Genomic DNA, 22,703 nt, shown 5'->3' with positions numbered 1-22,703 from the left:
CATAGCCGAAAGATCCTCTAAATGGGTCTGGGCTAGGACCATTATCACCTCTCTCTGTAGTGTCCTGCTGTGTGTTCCTCCTTGATGCTTGATGAATGCTACTGCCGCTCTGTTGTCTAATCTGAGCATAACTGCAGTTCCTTTCAAGAGGGGAAGAATTGCTTGTAAGGCAAGGAGGCCAGCTCGCAGCTGTATAACATTGGACACCAGATGCTCTTATTGTTCCTGCCAAGTGCCTTGCACCGCCCAGTCATTGAAGGTCGCGCCCCAACCTTGAGAGCTCGCATCCGACGTCACCACATTCCAATTTGGAGAGGTAAGAGGAAAACACTTCTTCAGATTGTCCGGAATTTTCCACCATCTAAGACTTTCCCATACTTTTGTGGAGATAAAAATTGGACAGTTTAAATCTTGATCTCGCCACTGATGAAGAAAATTGGATTGGAAAGTTCGAAGATTCCAGTGGGCCCATCGGACAGCAATGCCTTGCTGTCATAGTTGAATTTTGTTGAATGAGACCTACTTTGTGCATGACAATGTCCATCTTTTGATCTGGAAGAAAGATTGTGTTTTGGCTTGTTGATGCCTCCCACCAAGAACCTTGAGAATTTTTGAAACGAAGGGTCTATTGGAATGTGGAAATATGCGTCTTTTAGGTCGAGAGAACACATCCAGTCTCCAGTCCCTGTTGCCCTTATAACCATCTGTAGTGATTCCATCTTGAATCTTGGAATTCTGACAAATCTGTTCAGAGACTTGAGATCCAGGACCGGCCTCCAGTCGCCAGTCCTTTTCTTCACTAGAAAAACAGGAGAGTAATATCCTGTGAATTTTTCTCTTTCTGGTACTGGAACGGCTGCTCCCTGAATCATCAAAGAGACCACATACTCTAGTAAGATTTTCCGTTTCTGAAGATTTTTTGGAATAGATGTCTCCATGATGCGTGGCAAAGTCAGATTTCTTCGAACAGACCACTTGTGCCCGACTGAAACAACTCTTTTTACCCAAGGGTCTGAAATGTTCTTCACCCAAACAGACGCGTACCGGGCAAGTCTTGCTCCTACGAGATCTATTTGGGCGGACCTCATATCAAAAGGACTTTCCTGCTGATGTAGAAGTAGAAGGAGCAGTAGACTTTGCTCTTGCTGCTTTAAAGAAAGTCGGCTGGGGGTGCATGCGCGACGCCGGCAAGGACGGATGTGAACCTCACTGGCTCCGTGCCTGACCGGGATTTATGGGCCTTTCTTAAGCACTTTGGGGGCAGCTGACCCAAACTTTAGCACACCGACACTTCGTTAAGCATGGGAGGCAAGCGAAAGGGGAACAAAAACTCACCTGACGCCGCTCCCGGCACGATAAAAGCTCTTCTGAAGCGCCAGCAAGAAAAACAGGATTCCAAGATGGCAGAGGCAGCATCACGTGGATCGGCTCCTCCCTATCGAACCCTCCGGCATCGCAGCTAGGTGCCTCGCCTGCTCACTTGAGCCCACAGCCTGACCAATACAAAGAATTGAAAGCTTTCTTCAAACAAGAACTAGCCCTGGCTGTTCGCGATAGTGCTGGGCGTAATGGAAAAAACTACGCTTACGGATCATTACGCGTAATTTTACGCTATTACGCATTACGGAATTACGGTTACGGCATAGACATTAATCTACGTTTCATGTCTGTAATTACGCATGGTCCTTACGCAATTACGCGTAAGAATACCGTAATGCTGGTTGTTACGGTACAGTCTTATGCGTAATTTCCTACTAGCAATTAATGCGTAAGGCCATGCTCCCAAGCGAAAATGTTGACGCATGGATCAATGTTAGGTAGCCGCCGACTTTAAGGGTTAATAGCAAAGCCCCCTTAATTGCTAAGAGCCTCAAATTTGGAGAATATATTAAGGAGATCAGAAGGAATAAGAGGGAAAAAAAAATTTTCAAAAAGAAAAAAAGGAAAAATGTATACATTTAAAAACCCGCCGACTTTAACGGTTAATAGCAAAGCCTACTTAAAATTTAGGAACACCAAATTCCCAGGGTATATTAAAGGGGAACTGAAGAGAGAGGTATGTGGAGGCTGTCATGTTTATTTCCTTTTAGACAATACCAGTTGCCTGGCAGCCCTGCTGATCCTCTGCCTCTAATACTATTAGCCATAGCCCCTGAACAAGCATGCAGCAGATCAGGTGTTTCAGTGGTTCAGACTTATAAGTCTGATCTGACAAGACTAGCTGCATGCTTGTTTCTGGTTTTAATCAGATACTACTGCAGAGAAATAGACCAGCAGGGCTGCCAGGCAACTGGTATTGATTAAAAGGAAATAAACAGGACAGCCTCCATATACCTCTCTCTTCAGTTCCCCTTTAAGGGGATCAGTGGGAATAAGAGGAAATTTTTTTTTTTCAAAAAGACCTTATAGTTTTTGAGAAAATCAATTTTTAAGTATTAAAGGGGGAAAATGTCTTTCAAATGCGGAAAATGTCAGTTTTTTTGCACAGGTAACAATAGTGTATTATTTTCATAGATTCCCCCAAGTGGGAAGAGTTTTACTTACTTCGTTCTGAGTGTGGGAAATATAAAAAAAAAACGACGTGGGGTCCCCCCTCCCAGACCTCTTTAACCCCTTGTCCCCCATGCAGGCTGGGATAGCCAGAATGCGGAGCACCGGCCGCATGGGACTCCGCACCCTGACTATACCAGGCCGCATGGTCCATGGATTGGGGGGTCTCGGAAGGGGAGGGGCAGCCAAGCTTTCCCCTCCCCCTCCGAGCCCTTGTCCAATCCAAGGACAAGGGGCTCTTCTCCACCTCCGATGGGCGGTGGAGGTGGAGGCCACGATTTCCTGGGGGGGTTCATGGTGGCATCTGGGAGTCCACTTTAAAAAGGGTCATCCAGATGCCCCCCCCCCTCCCAGGAGAAATGAGTATAGGGGTAAATAAACACACAAACACTTAAAAAAAAGTATTTTAATTGAACAAAAAACATAACCACGAAAAAAATCCTTTAATATTCTTAATTAACCATTAATACTTACCTGTCCCTTTAAATAAATGATCCCTCGCAATATCCTCGGAAATGTTCTATCAGTTACAATGTAACAAAGTTATTACAATGTAACAACTTTGTTACATTGTAACTACGCCGCACCCGACGTCACTCGCTGCTCAGCCGCCGCATACACTTACGCGTCCTTGCAGGACGCTAAGTCCCCGCCGGCTCCCGCTGTCCACCCCGCCCACATCTGTCACCCACATGTCACCCACATGTGGGTGACATGTGGGAGAGGCGGGGAGGGCAGCGGGAGCCGGCGGGGACTTAGTGTCCTGCAAGGACCCGACAGAGCTCTGAGCTATATAGCTCAGAGCTCTCTAAGCATCTTTGAATTTGGGCTCCAAGGAGCCCCATTGGTCCTTAGCAGACCAATGGGGTTCCTTCTGATTTGAAGGAATGGTTCTGATTTGAAGGAACCCCATTGGCCTCTTTAAACTTACCACCCTTACCTAAATTCCTTAGTATGGTCTCTGTTTAAATATCTACCCATTGTGGGTAATCAGCAGCTGCAGACCAAAAGAGAAAGAGCTTTCGTTAGGCCATAATATTCAGATAGCATTTAGCCATCAACAATGAGGAGCAGTACAGCGGAAGATAAGCTAATAACCCACCTTTCTGGGCTAATATTGCTCCTGGTCACACTGTATGTCACAGATGTCCGCTCCGTCCGCATATCCTGCGCGTATGGACGCTGAGCGGACATCCTGTGCAGCCTAAATAGTCCTCCCCTTCTCCGGAAAAACAAATATGGCCGCCGTCACACTTCCGATTCCGGCCCCCATAGGCTACCATGCAAATGCCATCCACAAGATGGCCGCCGGCTCCCACGGCCGCGCGCACATGCGCAAAGTGGCAGGCGCCTGAGACTAGCAGCCCAGGCACCGGCGATCAGATGGAGGAACATGGCGTTATCACCATTTAGGTGACAGAAGTGTCACGCTGGAGACCAAGCAGCAGTGAATCACTGCTCCCATAGACCCATTTAGGAACCTGGGCAGCAGGATTACAGCCATAGAGAGGCCATGACTGGCTGGGCCCGCAAAGCGCGGAGGTAAGGTCAAAACGGATATATGTACAAAAACAAAAATTTCCTGCTAAAAGCAGTCAGGTATCAAAATCTATAGTCCTTCTGGCGGCGAGGACGAAAAAAGGATTACTGTTGCGAGGGTGGAGCTCATTTTATATTCAGGGTTGTCCTATCTGGCAGTGGGAGGCGGAGAACTGCCCATATGTATGATGCCATGGAGATGCCAAGAAAAATAAATATTTACAAAAAAAATAAAAATAAACAGAAAGCTTTGTTGGTGGGGAGAAAAGGGGGAAAGGGGAAATCACTTGTGTGCTGACATGTGCGGCCCTGCAGCAAGCCCTTAAAGCTGCAGTAGCCAATTTATTGAAAATTGGCCTGGTCTTTATGGGGGGTTCTTGACTGTGGTCCTCAAGTGGTTAAAGGAGAACTGTAAGCCTCTCCACAATAAGAGTTTAACTTACCTGGGGCTTCTACCGGTCCCCCACAGATGTCTTGTGCCCGCAAAATGTTCCTCCGGTCCCCTGCTGCGGCTTACTTCCAGGTTTTTATGACTTCAGTGTTGTTGGCCAATGCCGTCCTCACTCCCGCGCATGTCGCCCAGAGGGTCCTGTGCAGGCGCAGTACAGGACAGCTCTAGGGGAGTGGTAAAAGCCCCAGGTTAGTTAAACTCTTTTTTTGGGGTGGGGGGCTTACAGTTCTCCTTTAAGTTTAAAATTATAGACAATGACACTGATGTTTGGAAGTTCTTCTGGGCTGTAGAACATAAATGATTGAGTAAACCCGGCCCACAACCCTGTCCTGAATCATAATACTTAATACTAAAGCAAACCTGAACTGAAAATAAACTAGTTATTTTTACTATTTTTTTTTTCTTACAAAGCGCCTACATACTGCACAGCGCCAGACAGTAAATTTTATATGTAGTAATAATGTTGAGTAGAACATTCATGTAGTCTCATATTTTTATTTTCAGTGAAAGGTTTGGATTCCTGAGGATAAATTCTAGGTGCGGTCAATATGATGAAACTATTTCCGAGTTGATGCTGTATTACGCACATTTTGTATGCAAGTATATGCAGCTTGAAAATGGAAAAATTGAATCTAAACCTTGGCTTTATTCAACTGCCCCATTTTCAAGCTGCATACATTTGCATACATTTCTATGATTCCTATGGCAATGTCAACTTGTTTGCATCTTATTATCCAAACTCCTTCCATAGGTTTTCCAGGGGTGGGGGGGTTATCACTTTAATCATTTGTTGCAGGGTAACTTTATGTACTCCAATGACCTTCATCTCGAAGATGCCGTAGTAAGTCAGGTCTGTAGTCTAGGCTACACAGAAATGTTTTGAATTGAATTTTAGATAACTAGAGGAGGTGGAGAAAGTATTGGAGCTGCAAGGCAAAACATAAATGTATATCTTTGTAAATTACACTTTCTGAGAGAGAAAAAATGGCCTTGTTAGTCCAATGCAGGAGTGCAGATGAATGTCTGAAATAGTAAGAAGCTTTTTATCTTGTGGCAGACACCCAGTGTGTACATTTTGTTATGGGTGTTAGTGGTGGTCAGGAACAGCTTTAAGAATTTATAATACAAGCACACCCAGACTGGTTTTGTATTAAACAAATATAATAAGAAAACAACTGTGCCTTTGATTTTGGAAAGGGACAATCCAATGAAATACCAAAAGCAGAATTATCAAGGCGGTTCTGTTGTGCAATAATCTTAATATTATACAAAGCCCAAGTACACAATTATACTCCTATAATATAAGGCCATAAAAGAGCTACTGTTCATACATAGTGGAGAATCAGCTAGTAGTGGCTTGAATAAAAATCTGAACAGCAAAATTCAGTCCATTTCAGAATTACTAAATGCTCAGTGACCGAAATACAAGTTAAATGTTCAAATACACATATTCAGTGGAAATGATATGTTCACGCTGAACTTATTGATACCACAAGTAATCCACAGAAACAGGAAATAGAGCTGTGAAACTGCTTTGCAAAGCCATGCGACGTGGCCTTTATTCAGTTCACTTTTTCTCCCAAGTTTTCTCCTTGTAGATAATTTCTTCTGTTTAAAATAACTGTCAGCATTGTATAATAGAAAAAGTACCAAAAACTAGGTGAAAAAGTACTGTCAAAATTATTCTAAGCATTTTCTTGCTTGCTTGATGGTTTGAAAGGCATTTTCTTGCTAAGCTGGGAAAATATCACTTAGGAGAATACTTACTATTCTAAAATACTAAAAAGTGAGTTGAATAAGGTCACGTGGGCTATGTGCAATTTACTTTTTCACCTGAATTTTCTCCTAGGTGATATTTTCACAACTTGTAAATAAAATGCATTTTAAATCACCAGCACACGAGAAAATACTCAGAATAATTTTGATAGTAACTTTTTAAACTACTTTTTGGTATTTTTTCAATTGCAAAATGCTAAAAAAAGTTACTGGTATTTTAAATACAAGATGAAATAGTATCTCTTAGGAGAAAACTCAAGAGAAAAAGTGAATTGTATATGGGCCCGTATGTCTTACTTTTTTTAACAGGTACACCTTTATTAAACATTTTTCTATATAATATTACAAACATAAAGGAGAAATGGGGAAGGGAGCGAAAAGGGGAAAGAGAAGGGAAAAGCATGGATACATATCCCGTTATACAGCGTGGGAGTACAGCAAGTTGTCCAGCATATTTAAACATGTGTTGCTTCTGATACACAGAATCAAGGTTTAAGTCATATTGACATAGTTTTCTTGCCTTATCCCAGATAATGTAACAAACATACTGTCATTAAGTTACATTAGATATGTTAATTAAAATAGATTGGTAATATAATCTCTTACCCACACTGTTTTAAAAGAACAGGCAAATGTTTGATTTCATGATGGCAGCCATCTTTTTGGTTGAAAGGAGGTGACAGGGAGCATGAGACACAGTTCCAACTGTCCTGTGTCCTGAGCACCTCTCCCAGTTGCTAGGCAACGTGAATAACAACATAGGAAATCCCATCATGCTCTGCACAACATCAGGGAAAAAAGGTCGGGCTTTTTTTCTTTGATTGGTGGAGCTTAGCTAAAAATGCAGCTAAAAATGATGCTTTGGTAAGAAAAACAAAGTTCTGATGCTGTGAAACTGTTAAAGAAACACCAAGCCTTTTCAGTTCTGCTGAGTTGATTTTTAGTCCGGAGGTTCACTTTAAAGAAAACCTGAACTGAAAATTAAAAGTCAAAATAACCACACACAGGTCATACTTACCTCCTGTGTAGTCTACTCCTCAATCTTTTTCCTCTCCTGCCTCCTGTTTGTCCACTGTGATCAAGGGAAATCTCCGTCCACCATTTTGAAAATGGCCATTACCCCATTACAGCTTCCTGGTCAGCACACTGTTAAACTGTAACATTGCCGACTTGAGCCATAGGGAAACATGGACGTTAACTGGCACCTCAGTTGTCCAGTCAGCTATAACTGACAGCAACTGATATATAACTGACAGCAACTGATATATTTCAGTTCTGACAAAATGTTGTCAGAACTGGAAGGGATCACAGTCAGAAGAGAATGGTGAGCTTTTGAGAGGAACTGATGGCAAGGTAACTATGTAATGTTAATTGAAGTTACCTCATTTGTTTATTTTAAATAATTTTACTCAGTTCAGGTTCCCTTTAATATCCCAATTAGCTAATTTGGGGGGAGTGGTTGCTCCACCAATATAAAGAAGGGAATAGAAATCTGCATGATACTATATACTATGTAAGCCAATGCTGAGAGACCTATGAGTAAGTTTGACCATCCACTAAAACCTCACCTGAAATTCATTACTCGTGACATCCATGCATCTAGCATCATCTCACACCATTTTGAACAGATTTTGTCAACCTTATTGGGATATTTTCTAGTTTTATAGGTCATTTTAGTATGTCTTACCTTTACTGAGTTTTTTCCTAAATTTTATTTTAGCTCTCACATTGTTGCTTCTGCCATTGGTCACCAATAAGCCGCAACAGTAAAATCACACACAGGTAAAACGATTAGTAAATAATGCAGATTGCCTCATTGCATTCACACTAGCCAAGGAGTAGGATATTTGAGGGAAACGTTGCATCATGAGGGTGAGATGTTGGAAGAAGGAAAATGGGTAAGCATAAGGATTTGAGAAGCTTTCACTTGGGGCATTTTAGGATGCCTAGACACTTGGATCAGACTGCCTCCAAAATGGCAGGACTTGCGGGGTTCCCAGAAAACAGTGGTCAGTACCTACCAAAAGTAATCAAAGGAAGGACACATAGTAAAAGAAAAGAAAGAAAGAAAGAAAAAAACATTACGTTTTCATTTATATATAAAACATTGTAGCAGCTTTTTGAAAATGGGGTTATACATAAATAAATTTAGGACTACCGGTAGCAGTGTTTGTGCCTGAAGAGATCAAGAAAATACAGTTTGTGTAACTGTCAAGAAATCAACAAGGAAACATCTTTGACTAGTAGCTACATTATATGAAAGACAATTGACCAGTGGTATATTGGAAATATAGACTGCAGATTTGTAAAATAAACAGCGTACCATTTGATACATTTTAATGAAAAGAAATGTTGGAAGACCACCAGCCACCCTCAGTTATCCTGTCACTACACACTATAGTAATATACCCCAAGGTTCTATAAGTTGTCTTACATAGCCAGATAAAACAAGAGACCCATGTAATGAGAAGGTTTATGTGGATAACTCACATTTTGTTTTGCATCAGTGATTTCTGTGGAATTTTAATTCCAATTCACTAATAAGAAAAAACAATCCAAAGATGTTTAATATCCATATGAAAGATTTCCAGATGGGCCATGTCTGAATGGTTCAGGAGCTAAAATCTTTGGATTAGAAAAATATTCTGCCTCTAACACTTTGAAGCTGCCCTAGTTTACGTTTCATGCAAGGCTCCACTGCTGTCTTTCAAACAATCATGAACTTTACATTGCCCGAAGGAGCGGTATTACAGTATTGATCTGGTACCAGAAGTTCAGTTCCACGTAGCGTTTATTTCCATTAATATTTTTCATGAGTAATTGCTTCAACCTGACCTCAACCATAGTCCAAGCTTTGAACATAACATACTTTGGTACAAGCCAAATTGCCAGTATAATGCATTTGTTCAGTACATTACTGTAATTCGTAGATTACATTTTGGTTTTATATCAGCATTTAACCATGTAAAATTCTGTCTGCATAAGCAAAGCTGGCAAAGTAGCTTGCTGATAGTCTGTCAGAGATTAGTCCCAGTCTTTGGCCATTACTACCCCAGAATAACCTGCCCATCTGGTATCCTTTGTATTTGAACTGATATCACTTCCTGCTTAAAGAGTTAATTCTGTAGGTGTGAATGTGTATTATCTGGGTGAATAATATTAGAATTGCATACAGAACTTCCTGATTGTGTTTCAAATTGTCTTCAAACTATCTCGGTGCAGAAATATGTAATTTTGTATATTTTTTTGTACATCCTCGCCAGTTTCCAGATTACCCTGCCAGCTGCCTTGCTGCTAGCTTGTATCCTGATCTGTGTCGCAATTAAATCTTATTTATAGTATGTACCTTTGCCCTGCTATAGTCGGGTATTGAGTTGGAGATGCCTCTCCATAGCTCTTGCAGGACAAAAAGTCTACTGTGTGAACCACTATTTTAACACTATCCACATATCAAAAGATGAATTAATGTATTTACATTTTATGCTGCTTCTGGAATGTGAAGTCACCTGTTAAATTATCTTATATCTTAGTGGGAAGATATCAGCACTGTAATTTTCAGTTATAAGGCCAGTTATGTTTTGATGTGCTGGATTAAGTCTCTGCAATGTACATAACATCGAGGACCCAGCTGCCAGAGCATGACACTTAGTTTATAACCTTGTGAAAAGTGGCAAATGTGATGTAACAACTATATTTGTACTATTAATCGGTGAGAAAACCTCGGCAACAGTCTAATATGTGAATGCACAGTTAGATGGCAGTATGCTTAGAAAATGTTTAAATAATAAGTGCTAACTCCATGACTCCTCCACCTCTCTGCACGCCCTTTCCTCCCCTTCCTCCACTACCTACATATTACAATATGCTCTTCCTCCACCTGCTCCTTCACCACCTGGTCCTCACTAAGGTCACCTTATCTAACTCTAGCCTCCCATTTTGACCTCCATCTCCAATACCACTCCAGCACTGACTCCCTGCACACCCCATTTTAAACATGTCTCCACCCCCCTCACAGTCCCTTCCCACACCCACACTCCCTCCCTCTCCTCCCTCATTCCCATCCAGACCTCTCACAAGCACATCACCCCTCTCTCCTGCGGCCTCTGGAATGCTAGATCAGTCCGTAATAAACTCACTGAAACCCATGACCTTTTCCTCTCCAACTCCCTCACCCTCTTTGCCCTCTCAGAGACATGGCTCACCCCTTCTGACTCTGCTGCAGCAGCGGCCCTCTACTAGTGTTGGGCGAACACCTGGATGTTCGGGTTCGGGAACGTTCGCCGAACATGGCCGCGATGTTCGGCATGTTCGGGCCGAACCCCGAACTCCCCGAACATCCCGCTTTTGGGGGCCCTATGGGGTCGCAGGCATAAGGGGGGAGCATGCCCCGATCGCGGGGGGGGGGGGGGGTCGGAAATTCCCCCACCCCCTCCGCTAGCGCTCCCCCCTCTGCCCGCTTCCCCATACAAAAGTTTGACGAAAGTAAAATAGTACCGGTGGTGGTGGCTGGCTGCTGCAGTGGCTGGCACTATGAAGTGACTGAGGAGGAGGAGTCGGAGTAGGACGCGTTGAGGGAGGCCGGGCAGCGGGCGGTTCAGCGGTAGTACCCTTGTGGTACTTCCGCCCTTTCTCTGACCTCACGTCCTCTGCATACGAGGGTACGCGTCACGCGTACCCGCGTATGCGTCATTACGTAGAGGACGTGAGGTCAGAGAAAGGGCGGAAGTACCACAAGGGTACTACCGCTGAACCGCCCGCTGCCCGGCCTCCCTCAACGCGTCCTACTCCGACTCCTCCTCCTCAGTCACTTCATAGTGCCAGCCACTGCAGCAGCCAGCCACCACCACCGGTACTATTTTACTTTCGTCAAACTTTTGTATGGGGAAGCGGGCAGAACGGGGAGCGCTAGCGGAGGGGGTGGGGGGAATTTCCGACCCCCCCCCCCCCCCCCCGCGATGAGGGCATGCTCCCCCCTTATGCCTGCGACCCCATAGGGGGGCCGTATTCGGCCAAACAGGGCCCTGTTCGGCCGGGCATTCAGCAGTTCGGGCGAACCCGAACAGTTTGGTCGAACACCACCAGGTGTTCGGCTGAACTCGAACATCACCCGAACAGGGTGATGTTCTGCAAAACCCGAACAGTGGCGAACACTGTTCGCCCAACACTACCCTCTACTATGGGGGGCTTCACCTCAGTCACACCCCCAGACCAGAAAACAGGTTCGGGGGAGGGGTGGGTCTGCTCCTCTCCCCAAACTGCCCCTTCCGTGTCCTCACGCCACCCCCTTCCTTAAACTTTACCTCCTTTGAGACACATGTTATCCGCCTCTACCTTCCCCTTCCGGCAGTCATCACAGCCTTTACCACCCCCCTTCCACTTCCATTAAACAATTCCTGGACAACCTGGCCTCCTGGCTCCCACACATCCTCTCCTCTGACCTCCCCACCATCTTACTTGGGGACTTCAACATCCCCATGGCCAGTCCTTACTCCCCTGAAGCCTCTCAACTGCTTTCCCTCACTACTTCCCTTGGCCTCTCCCAACACACCAATTCCCCCACCCACCGCGCTGGCCACACTCTCGACCTGATTTTCTCAAAAACTGCCACCCTCCCCAACCTGGACATCACACGCTTCCCCCTCTCTGACCATCACCTTCTCTAAAAAACGCTCACTAGACCCCTCACTTCCATCCAGCTACCGCCCTATCTCCTTACTCCCTTTTGCATCTAAACTCCTGGAGCGTCTAGTCCACCAACGCATGACCCATTACCTTGACTCCAACTCCCTGTTTGACCCCCTACAATCAGGATTTCGGCCAGCCCACTCCACCGAGACTGCCCTCACCAAGGTCGTCAATGACCTTACGCTTGCCAAGGCCGAAGGAAAATACACTATCCTTCTCCTCCTAGACCTCTCATCAGCATTCGACACTGTTGATCACTCCCTGCTACTCCAGTCCCTGCAATCTGTGGGTATCCAAGACCTTGCCCTAGCATGGTTCTCCTCCTACCACTCAAATCGCTCCTTCAAGACCTCCTTCAATGGTTCCTCCTCAACCTCCATCCCACTTTCAGTTGGGGTCCCCCAAGTCTTTGTTCTTGGTCCCCTGCTGTTCTCCATTTACACCGCCTCCATCTGAAAACTCATCTCCTCTCTGGGTTTCAACTATCACCTATATGCAGATGACACCCAGATTTACCTCCATACCACTGACCTCTCCACCACCACCATGGAGAAGGTTTCCTCTGGCCTCTCGGCTATTTCATCCTGGATGTCTGCCAGGTTCCTAAAATTAAACCTGGATAAGACTGAACTCCTAATCTTCCCGCCCCGTGCTGCCTCACCCCCCACTGACCTCTACGTCACTGCCAATGGCACAATCATTCATCCAACCACACAAGCCCGCTGCCTGGGTGTCACCCTGGACTCAGCCCTCTCCTTCACCTCCCACATCCAAACCGTAGCTAGGGCCTGCTATTTCCACTTACGCAACATTTCCAAGATCCGGCCTTTCCTGACCCCAGACACTGCCAAACTCCCTGTCCATGCCCTCATCATCTCCCGCCTGGACTAATGCAACTCCCTCCTGTCAGGCCTTTCTCAAAACCGCATCGCCCCCCTACAATCCATCATGAATGCAGCAGCCAGACTCATCTACTCCTCTCACCGCTCTGTCTCCACGACTCCCCTACGCAAATCTCTTCATTGGCTTCCAATTCACTTCAGAATTAGCTTCAAGATCCTATGTTTGGCCTACAAATCCATACACAAGTCCTGCCCAACCTACATCTCTGACCTGGTCAGCAGATATACACCTAGCCGCCCACTTCGCTCCTCCAACAACCTCCTCTTAACCACCCCATGCATCTCGCACTCCCATGCACGACTGCAGGACTTCACTAGAGCTGCCCCCATCCTGTGGAACTCTCTCCCACTGCCCATCAGGCTCGCTCCCTCCTTCAACACCTTCAAAAAAGCACTCAAAACTCACTTCTTCAAGGGGGCCTACATCAACTCAACACTGCCCTAATCCTTTCTGCCAATAACTCCTTGTTGCACCCCTCCTTTCGTGTAACCAACCCCTCCCTCTAGCTTGTAAGCCTTTGGTAGGGCCCTCTCCCCTTGTGTATCATACTTGACTGTGTGCACTTTACCCAGAATTTGGAACTTGTAATTTTTACCACTATCACTCCAGTTTATTATCTGGCATTGTACTACTATCTGCATTGTGTTGTGTATCTTATTGCTATTACCTGTATTGTTGTATCTATTGTCTATTACCTGTATTGTTCTGTCACCCCTGTTTTCATTGTTTGTAATCCTATTTATTGTACAGCGCTGCATAATATGTTGGCGCTATATAAATCTAATAAATAATAATAATAAGTATTAACTGTTAATGATTATACCTTTATTATGTTTTTATTTATCCAGACACAGAATCGGATGAAATTAATAGCAGACAACTATGAAGATGATCACCACCACCACCATCATCACCACCACCACCATCATCACCGTTCTCCTGGGAGAATGCTTTCTAGCCATAGACCCTCTCCAGATCAGGTTAGAATCTTGGCTTTCTTTTATATAAGAATTATATATAATTCTAGGCAATATGGACTATTTGCTAAAAACATATATTCTTTGCAACATGACTAAACCTTAGTACTTCCTGTTCTATCCCACATCGTTGTCACTAATTCCCACTGCCTTGTCTCTTATCCTGCTTCAGTATAACTGATCCCCACTGCTTTTTAAACCATTGTATTGTAGCATCACAAAAAGAAGAGGGTGCACTCCTATGGTGCATTAACTTTTTCATGAATAAAAGACGCTGATAAAGTTGCACTTACAACAGTGAAGTGATGACAAGCGTTTGTATGGCCGCCAGCGAGTCCTCTCACAGTATCTGAGCTTGGCCGGAGCTCTAAGATGCGATGTCAGGCCGGGAGGAACGATCTGCGGGTGGGTGCTCGTCACGTGATGCCCTCTGTGCTTGACCCCGTCATTTTCAGACCTGAAGAATAGTCCATATTCAGACCTAAAGAAGGGGTGGTTAAGTGCCGAAACACGTAGTGACGTCAAAGGGGCATCATGTGACCAGCACCCGCCCACTGATTGTTCCTCCCGGTGTGACATCACATCTTCGTGCTACAGCCAAGCTCAGATGCTGTGAGAGGACTCGCTGGCGGCCATACAAATGCTTTAGCAAAAACAAATGAGTCTCTCAAAGGTATCAAAAATTTCAAAATTGAACTTTATTGAAGGAATAGCACATGTACTGGCAAAACAACTAATTAAAATCAGTTAAAATTGGCCAAATCAGAGCGCAATTGCGCATACACCCCATGCACTCAAATACGCTCATTAACCCCTTCCGGTACCGGTACCATTTTAGTCCATATCTTCAGAGAGGCGGAGAGGGTTAATGCAACAATGAGTGTATGTGCTGGTCTTCAGCTTGCAAGCACAGATCAGTATTACATGCCAGCATGTTAAGATCACACCATACGTGTGCCTCCGTGTATGCCGTCCCGTGTCTCCGGACCTCACCGCTAAACAGGGCCTCCACGATAGGCTGATTCACTAAGTAGTCACCGGTAATCTTCAGTGGTAGGCAGGTCTACTCAACCCGATCCGTGTTTGCCTTAACGGGGAGCAGACGCCAAACCACCATGCATACATCCTGATGAAGCACGAAAGTGGGCGGGCACAATGCAAAGATGGGCGGGTGCAAATCCCGTGGCCTGTGAGCGCATCTGGGCAGCAGCTGCAGTGACAGTATGCATGGTGGTTTAGCGTTTGCTCCCCGTTAAGGCAAATTCGGATCGGGTTGAGTGGACCTGCCTACCACCAGCTATTCTTCTTCTTCAATAAAGTTCAATTTTGAAATTTTTGATACCTATGAGAGACCAGTAGTTTTTGCTAAAGTATTTTTCAAGTTACGTGGTCACTCCCTCATTTGAGGTGTAGGTACAATTAATAAGGTGGTGGTTGAGATAGGCAGTAAATGAAACTTTTTTCTGGCCATACAAACGCTTGTCATCACTTTACTGTTGTAAGTGCAACTTTATCAGAGTCTTTTATTCATTCAATCAAAGTTAATGCACCAATGGAGCGCACCCTCTTCTTTTTGTTTCCTAAGTGTAGACTACTGACACCACCCAGTCACAGGAGCAGCACTTGGAGCATAAGACTTAACCACACACATACAAAGGGCCATAACTGAGGTTGGAAAGTGCATGGTTTAAGTAATCTACCTCTGTTGTAGCATCACTCTGACACTCATCACTGCTGGCTACTCTTTTACCTGGTCCACTTTGATTGATCCAATTTTTATCTGCTGAACCTGCCCCAGGTTGTTCTTGCTGCCTTTTCCTCTAACCTGTCCACTGCTTCTGTTCACCACTGCATCCTTCACTATCCTGCTTCATTTTAATTGATGATTTCACCCTTATATTACATGCTATTTCACCATCATGGTTCTCCTACTGTCTACTGTCCCAGCCATATTCACCATCTTCAATTTTTACTTACTTACCTTACTTACCTTCTGTCTTTATGGAAATAAAGTAAAGATATTGTATGGCTGCTTGCTAAACATCCTTTTCACTAATATTCATGTTCACACATCCAAGTTGGTTCCTAAACCCTAATAATTTGCATGTGTTCAGATATTCCATAATTGTAGGAATGCAGAGTTAGCTCTGCTTAGCTTGACTGTGGATCATTCATATTTTTATACAAATAACTATATCAATGAAAGTGTTATATGCAATGGTTGAAGTGTGGCAAAAGCAAATAGTATGAGAAATTACTACAGAATGTCTGCAGGTGATTGTAACCATGAACAGATTAAACTCAATGTCATGGACAACCTGAAACAAACAAGGTGGCATGATATTGGAGCGGTAACCAAACAAAGTAGCAAGGCACAGGGAAAAAAGAAGTCAGAGCTGGGCAGGAAACTAGCAGATAAAAGCTCAACACTGAGTGAGTAGGGAATTACCAGAATATAAGGCCTTCCTGAATCAAGGCACAGATGTTGCCTACCAAAAATGCAGGCATGCCGGAAGCCATTCACTTGTGTCCACTAGATAAGCAAGCCAACAGACTCAAAAGGTGCAGAACCACCTGCAGGTTGAACAGTGAGCTACAGATTTTCTTTCTGGAATTTGGACTGCAGAAACATATTTGACAAGATCCTAATTGTTGCCTAATATATAGTAGCATATGACTTTATACTTAAATAAAATAAGGCCACTATTAGGTACCCTTGTAGAGTGCTTGAGTCTACATGAACGGTGTTTAAGTTATGTTATAAAACATACAGTAGATGATTATATTATCAATATCCATACCTACTTCTGCTAATGGGTATTAGGCTTGACAAAAAAAGTTAATTTACTTCCATAAAGCTTCCCTGACTTGCTTAGCATGTTCAGAAACCAATGATGTTCAGAAGGCCTCAGGATTTTTTATTGGTACATATTTTTGTATGCTGGGCCTCACTCTTTGACACTCTTTCACATGATATTATAAATTGCCCTGTATTCAATGTTTATATTGAATTGCTTGTACTTCTACCTAGTCCCACAAAAACAAACATATTAACAATATGAAAACAAATTATAGTAGCCTTCCCATTTTTTAGACTGAAAATGTGGGATCAGCCATGGATTAATAAAGTATTCCTTTTTGGTTGCTTATTAAACGCAAGATGCCTGACGTTTTAAAAGTAACAGACCCAGTTTGTGTCTAATATATTAGAAGCGGTCTTTGCCAAAAATGTGCTTTATCAAAATAAAAGTTGGAGAGAGTGATGACGTTTAAACAATTTTAATAATTTACTTTAAACTGAGTCTTAATTTCCCACTTTAAGAAATGTCTTTGAGGGGTTCCCAAACCAAGCCACAGCCGTGATTCCATCTGCTGCCTGAATCTCTGCAGTATATCAGAAATATCTCCAAGGAATATATCTATGAAAAAAGAATGTAGATGTATTAAAGATGTGACTGTTTGTCTAATGACAGATTAAAAATACTCTTGCTGCACAGTGCAACTAAAACCAAACTTTTTTGGCTTGAGTGGGGAATACTTCTGTTATTATCAGGTTATTAGTTCTGTCTTTGGCCCATGGAAAGACCACTTATTGTGAGGTCAGCAAAGTGAAAGTTCATGAACGCTCAAACCCCCTAACCATACCAGTTGGTGCAGGATCAGGTAAGCCAGGCCAGTCCACAAATAGAAGCAAAGAAGGATCCACAGACCATACAAGGTTGGTGAAAAAAAGCTGGTTTTCTTTATTGGCAACTCCACATGACAAAAGTGCAATAAAACCACAGGATCAACTGATGCGTATCAGGCCTACAATCTGCCCTTAGTCATAGTTCTAATGTCTAACGGTAGATTGTAGGCCCGATACACGCCAGTTGATCCTGTGGTTTTATTGCACTTTTGTCATGGCGAGTTTCTAATAAAGAAAACCAGCTTTTTTCACCGACCTTGTCTGGTCTGCGGATCGTTCTTTGCCTCTTATTGTGAGGCCAGTTGCAATCAGTAAGTGAAGAGAAATGTATACTTTGACAAAGAAGTGAATAAAAATCTGACAGACATTCTAAACGTTCCTCATTTTACTACAAAAAGAGATTTTAGAGCTGTCTGTGTTTTTTATTGAGATAATAGGGTAAATACACCCCAGAAGGTTTACTAATGGCTGTACCAGTGACATAAACAGATAAGGATAGACTGGGCTGGCAGCACTATTCAATGGCCAAGAGGATATCTGCAAGCAAAGAAACAAACAGAAGGAAATTGCTTGAGCCTGTGTCTCTCACCTACCTCCTGGCCAGATGACTGGGCACTACTTTCACGGAAACTGTAGACAGGTTCTAGGCTGGTAATAACCAGCAACTGAGACTCATCCTTGGGAAGTAATGGCATGCATTTTTCACAGTAACAGAAAAGAGTCAGGGAGGTAAGTAAAGGATAGTTATTAGTAGGACATAATAAAACACTTTCTAAATAGCAAACTCTGCTTCCTCAGGATGCAATGTATTAGTAGTGATGAGCTCGAATTTCACAACGTAATAATTGGGCAGTGAAATAATTCAGAATTGATCAGGGTGATAGGAGGGAACATATATCCTTTGTCAAAAGTCAAATTTTTCAAAGATTGATAACAAGGGCTGCGGGGAACAAGGAGAGGAATGGATAATGCACAGCGGTATGTGGATCCAGCATGAACATACCTCTGTGCTTAGCTTAGGCAGCTTAGCCTCAGGTCAGGTATCCTTTAAAATCAACCACACCATAGGCTGCTGGTCATTTTAATGGCAGGATGTGGTGAGGACAGATGGTGGGTGGCTTGGCCCTAGTAACTTTAGACATGTGGTGGCAAATTATTTGATTGTATGTGTGCAATGGCCGTCTGTGACCCTGCTCTCAGCTTGCTGGAACATAGGTCATAGTCCCGAACTTTAGAAAATCAGTATGCAGGGTGAGGCTGTGAGTGAGAGTACTGATTGACTAGCACATTTGTGACAACAAAAACAGAAGACAGAAGAACTACAAAAAAAAGTTAAAAAAAAATAAAAAAAAGGAAAATTACAGGAGAAAATTATGGCAGAAGATAAAAGTATATAGAAGAATAATTTATTGGAATATGTGGGTTAGTATTGCTTAGGGGCAGAGCCTGACACTTATGTTCTCTGAATTCCCTGGTGAATTATATTTATAAGGGGTTGACACAGTGTTAATAAAGACCATTTTTAAAAGTCCTACTTTTGACATACTGCACATTTTGCCAAAAATAAAGTTATACTGCACATTTATTCGTATCCAATAAAAGTGCAGATGGGCTACTATCTGGGCAGTGGGATGGCTAGTGATGTGTAGGGAAACATGCATTTGCATACACTGTTTTTCTATTCATTTCAATGGAGCACTGTGCAGGCGCAGCATAAGCTGGGTATGTCTTCTGGTTGTGATTTCTTGCTGCTTCTGTATGCTGCTGCTGATAGCTTGCTAATGGTGTCACAGCCACAAAGGAAAGGATTGTGATAGTGTTGTACATTCTCTCTGCTGACACCCAGTTCATTGATAGGTATGTGTACTTTTTAAGGTTCTGAGGAATGTACTTGATAAATAAAAGGAAATATTTCCCTTTCAATTTTTTTTATTTATACATTTGTATATTGTAATCTCTGCTTTAAAAATCAATAAAATTAACATTGATTTAACTGTCAAAAAGAAATAGCTGTTGTGTAGGTCACAACTGTGAGAACAGATATCCTAGCTGTTGGTTCCTCACAAAATAGTAAGCATTGTATGTTAGGAAGGTGAATTCAATAAGGCTGGGTGTTGCAGTGCTTGGATCACGGGAATCCATTGAAAGACATTGACAAGGCAATGAACATATAGCTATAGCCACTGTATTCTTTCTTCAAGTATATCTTCTGAGCACCTCAATGGCAGATGTTAGAAATACATTTCAGATCATCCACTTGCCGTCCAGCAGCAATTGATCATCAAAGTCTTTCATAGGCGCTCTGTTACTAATCTTGAAGTATGCGGGAAGTTTGGACTTGCTAGAAACATATGTTCAGATGTTCTACAACTGTTAGACTTACAGACAAAAAAGGTTTGATTATATAAAATGCCATTCTTTATGCATGCACATGGAGCACAGCAGTCTTTGCTTCCTTATCAGTCCTCAGCCATTTGTTCACTCAGTACCTTCAGTATTAACCCCTATGGCTTCACTGTGAAATAGCAGACCAGCTATGGTGTGGTCAGAGGCAGGTAGTATAGGAGTAGTATAGCAGCTCAGTCAAAGCATAAACCTCCTCTGCTTCTAGCTGTAACATAGTTCGGTTGAAAAAAGACATTTGTCCATCGACAAGTCCAACCAGCTGTTTTTCAGGTGTTATCAGGATTTTAAAGTAGAACACCATTCCTGTTGAAACAAGGAGAGACCCTTCTTTATGTCAGATGTGTGTGTGTGTATATTTCCATTATTTTTTCGAACTTCATTGTTTTATTATTTTATAAAAAAAATAAAGCTATGTACCCGCTGTCTACAGCTTTCATGTGACATAATGCTCTGTGGTTCCTTCAGGTGACTTTTTGCTAGTGACTATATGTATAGACATGGCTGCTCAGCTCTTAGCTGACTACCATATACTATTGTATAAGATGCAAAGGGGATGAGAAGCAAAATGAATCCTGCAGCAGGAGAAGAAGCTTGAGGCACCCCAATATGTGGAGCACAGTGCAATGTGTGAATCCACCATGGCTGGTGGCAGAGTATGGAAACACCTGTTTGTGTCTCTATTGATTAAACCAGAGGATGCAGAAGGGAGGGATATTATTACTGGGCTGCAAGTAAGGTTGATTCCAACTAAATATTTACAAAAGTTAAAGGCCATGTCAGTTGGTATTGATTCCAACTAAATATCTCCTAAGTTAAAGGTCATGTGAGTTAGTATTGCTCAGGTTCAGAGACCCTCTTGTAGTCCAGCTTGGTCACCTTCTCTCACTCTCACATTCAGGACTTCTCACGAGTGTCACCTCTACTGTGGAACTCTCTCCTACAGTCTCTCCGTTATTCTCCAAGCTTAAAAATGTTCAAACATACCCACAAGACACACCTGTTCAAACAAGCTTATGATTTTCTATAGCTACAATTAAAAGCTCACTGCCTCATGTCTTAACTCCTTTGCCTTCTAGACTGTAAGCTTGCAAGAGCAGGGACCTCTCCCTCGTGTTTCTTGTTTTTGTGCATTATATCAAAGAACATCTGTCAGTATTGGTGATGTATTTCACATTACACATCAATTGTATGTATCTATACTTGTGTCACTGGTTGTGCTGATTGTATAATATGTTGAACTGCTCATGTTTTCAATGCTCCTCATGGTTGTATGTTTTTGTATGTTGTACAGCGCTATGGAAGATGTTGGCACTACATAAATAATAATAATGAGTGAAACTACCTAGTCTGCATGTTGAATAGGGCGTTATTGTTGGATAAGCTACTTTTTTTCTTTTAGTTAATTTAATCATCATTTTGTTTAGTGGCTTTACTTGATAACATGGGCTACCTGCAGACAGTAGTGTCCAGCAACAGACGAGCTGCCCCCCTCAACATCATCCAGATAGCATGTGATGGCAATCCAGTTGGCAATCACGGATTCTGTGGCAAACAAAGGTGGAGGACTGCAGTTTGTTATACTTTAGCTTAAAGCGGAATATAACCCTGCATTTCAACTTTGCTCTAAAACATTATTTACAGTATATTATATGCAACCAGCATTTTTTTTTTTTACTAGACCAGCATTGGAAGGGTTACACAGGGCTTTAAAGTTCCTGGAGATTTCTGCAGACGCATCCGAAGCTCAGATAGTTACATTTTGTTTACATAAATGTATCTAAAGGTGCGTACACACATGCGACTATAGTCGTTTGTAACGATCGTTCCCCGATCTTTACCAACGACGATCGTTACAAAAAACTAACCACCGACTATTAAGGCAAACGACAAACGAGCCAAATCGTTACAAAAGAAAGTTCTGTCTCAGCGGATTTTAACCAACGACGATCGTTTGCAAAAGTAGTACATCGTTGGAAACGGTCGTTCGTACTAGGCTTGACATGCGCATTTCACTATTTCTCTGTGAAACTTCTCATTTTTACTTCTCATTTTATTTTTATGATACATTTTGTTTACATAAATGTATCTAAAGGTGCGTACACACATGCGACTATAGTCGTTTGTAACGATCGTTCCCCGATCTTTACCAACGACGATCGTTACAAAAAACGAACCACCGACTATTAAGGCAAACGACAAACGAGCCAAATCGTTACAAAAGAAAGTTCTGTCTCAGCGGATTTTAACCAACGACGATCGTTTGCAAAAGTAGTACATCGTTGGAAACGGTCGTTCGTACTAGGCTTGACATGCGCATTTCACTATTTCTCTGTGAAACTTCTCATTTTTATGCGCAGGCGCAATAGTTGCTTTACGTGATGTAACGTTCGTTCTAACGATCAGATCGTTACACACCTTTTAAAACTATCTTTACTTAGGTCGTTCTTTCATCAATTAAAAATTCGTTCGTCGTTCTCAGCGAACGATCGTTGTCGCATGTGTGTACGTAGCACTAGTGTTGAATGTTACACACTTTGGCTGTCCTCCAGCTCAATCAGAAAGATGAGTCACATTCAACACTTAGATACATTTATGTAAACAAAATGTAACTATCTGAGCTTCGGATGCGTCTGCAGAAATCTGCAGGAACTTTAAAGCCCTGTGTAACCCTTCCAATGCTGGTCTAGTAAAAAAAAAATGCTGGTTGCATATAATATACTGTAAATAA

The 22,703-nt window shown here is 42.8% G+C and overlaps 1 protein-coding gene across 20 annotated transcripts in view; it reads left to right on the top strand.

Annotated features, from left to right (window-relative positions):
• ERC2 (ELKS/RAB6-interacting/CAST family member 2) overlaps positions 1 to 22,703 on the top strand; it is a 1,931,514-nt gene that overhangs the window by 1,468,569 nt on the left and 440,242 nt on the right. For all 20 annotated transcript variants that reach the window (XM_068253678.1, XM_068253677.1, XM_068253691.1 and 17 more), the window contains one exon: positions 13,753 to 13,884. In XM_068253678.1, the coding sequence (XP_068109779.1) occupies positions 13,753 to 13,884 (132 nt within the window). The remainder of the gene's footprint in view (positions 1 to 13,752; positions 13,885 to 22,703) is intronic.

The sequence above is a fragment of the Hyperolius riggenbachi genome, chromosome 9, assembly GCF_040937935.1.
Source record: "Hyperolius riggenbachi isolate aHypRig1 chromosome 9, aHypRig1.pri, whole genome shotgun sequence".
NCBI lineage: Eukaryota > Metazoa > Chordata > Amphibia > Anura > Hyperoliidae > Hyperolius > Hyperolius riggenbachi.
The sequence above is the reverse complement of the archived record's forward strand: the minus strand, read 5'-3'. Positions and strand labels throughout refer to the sequence as shown.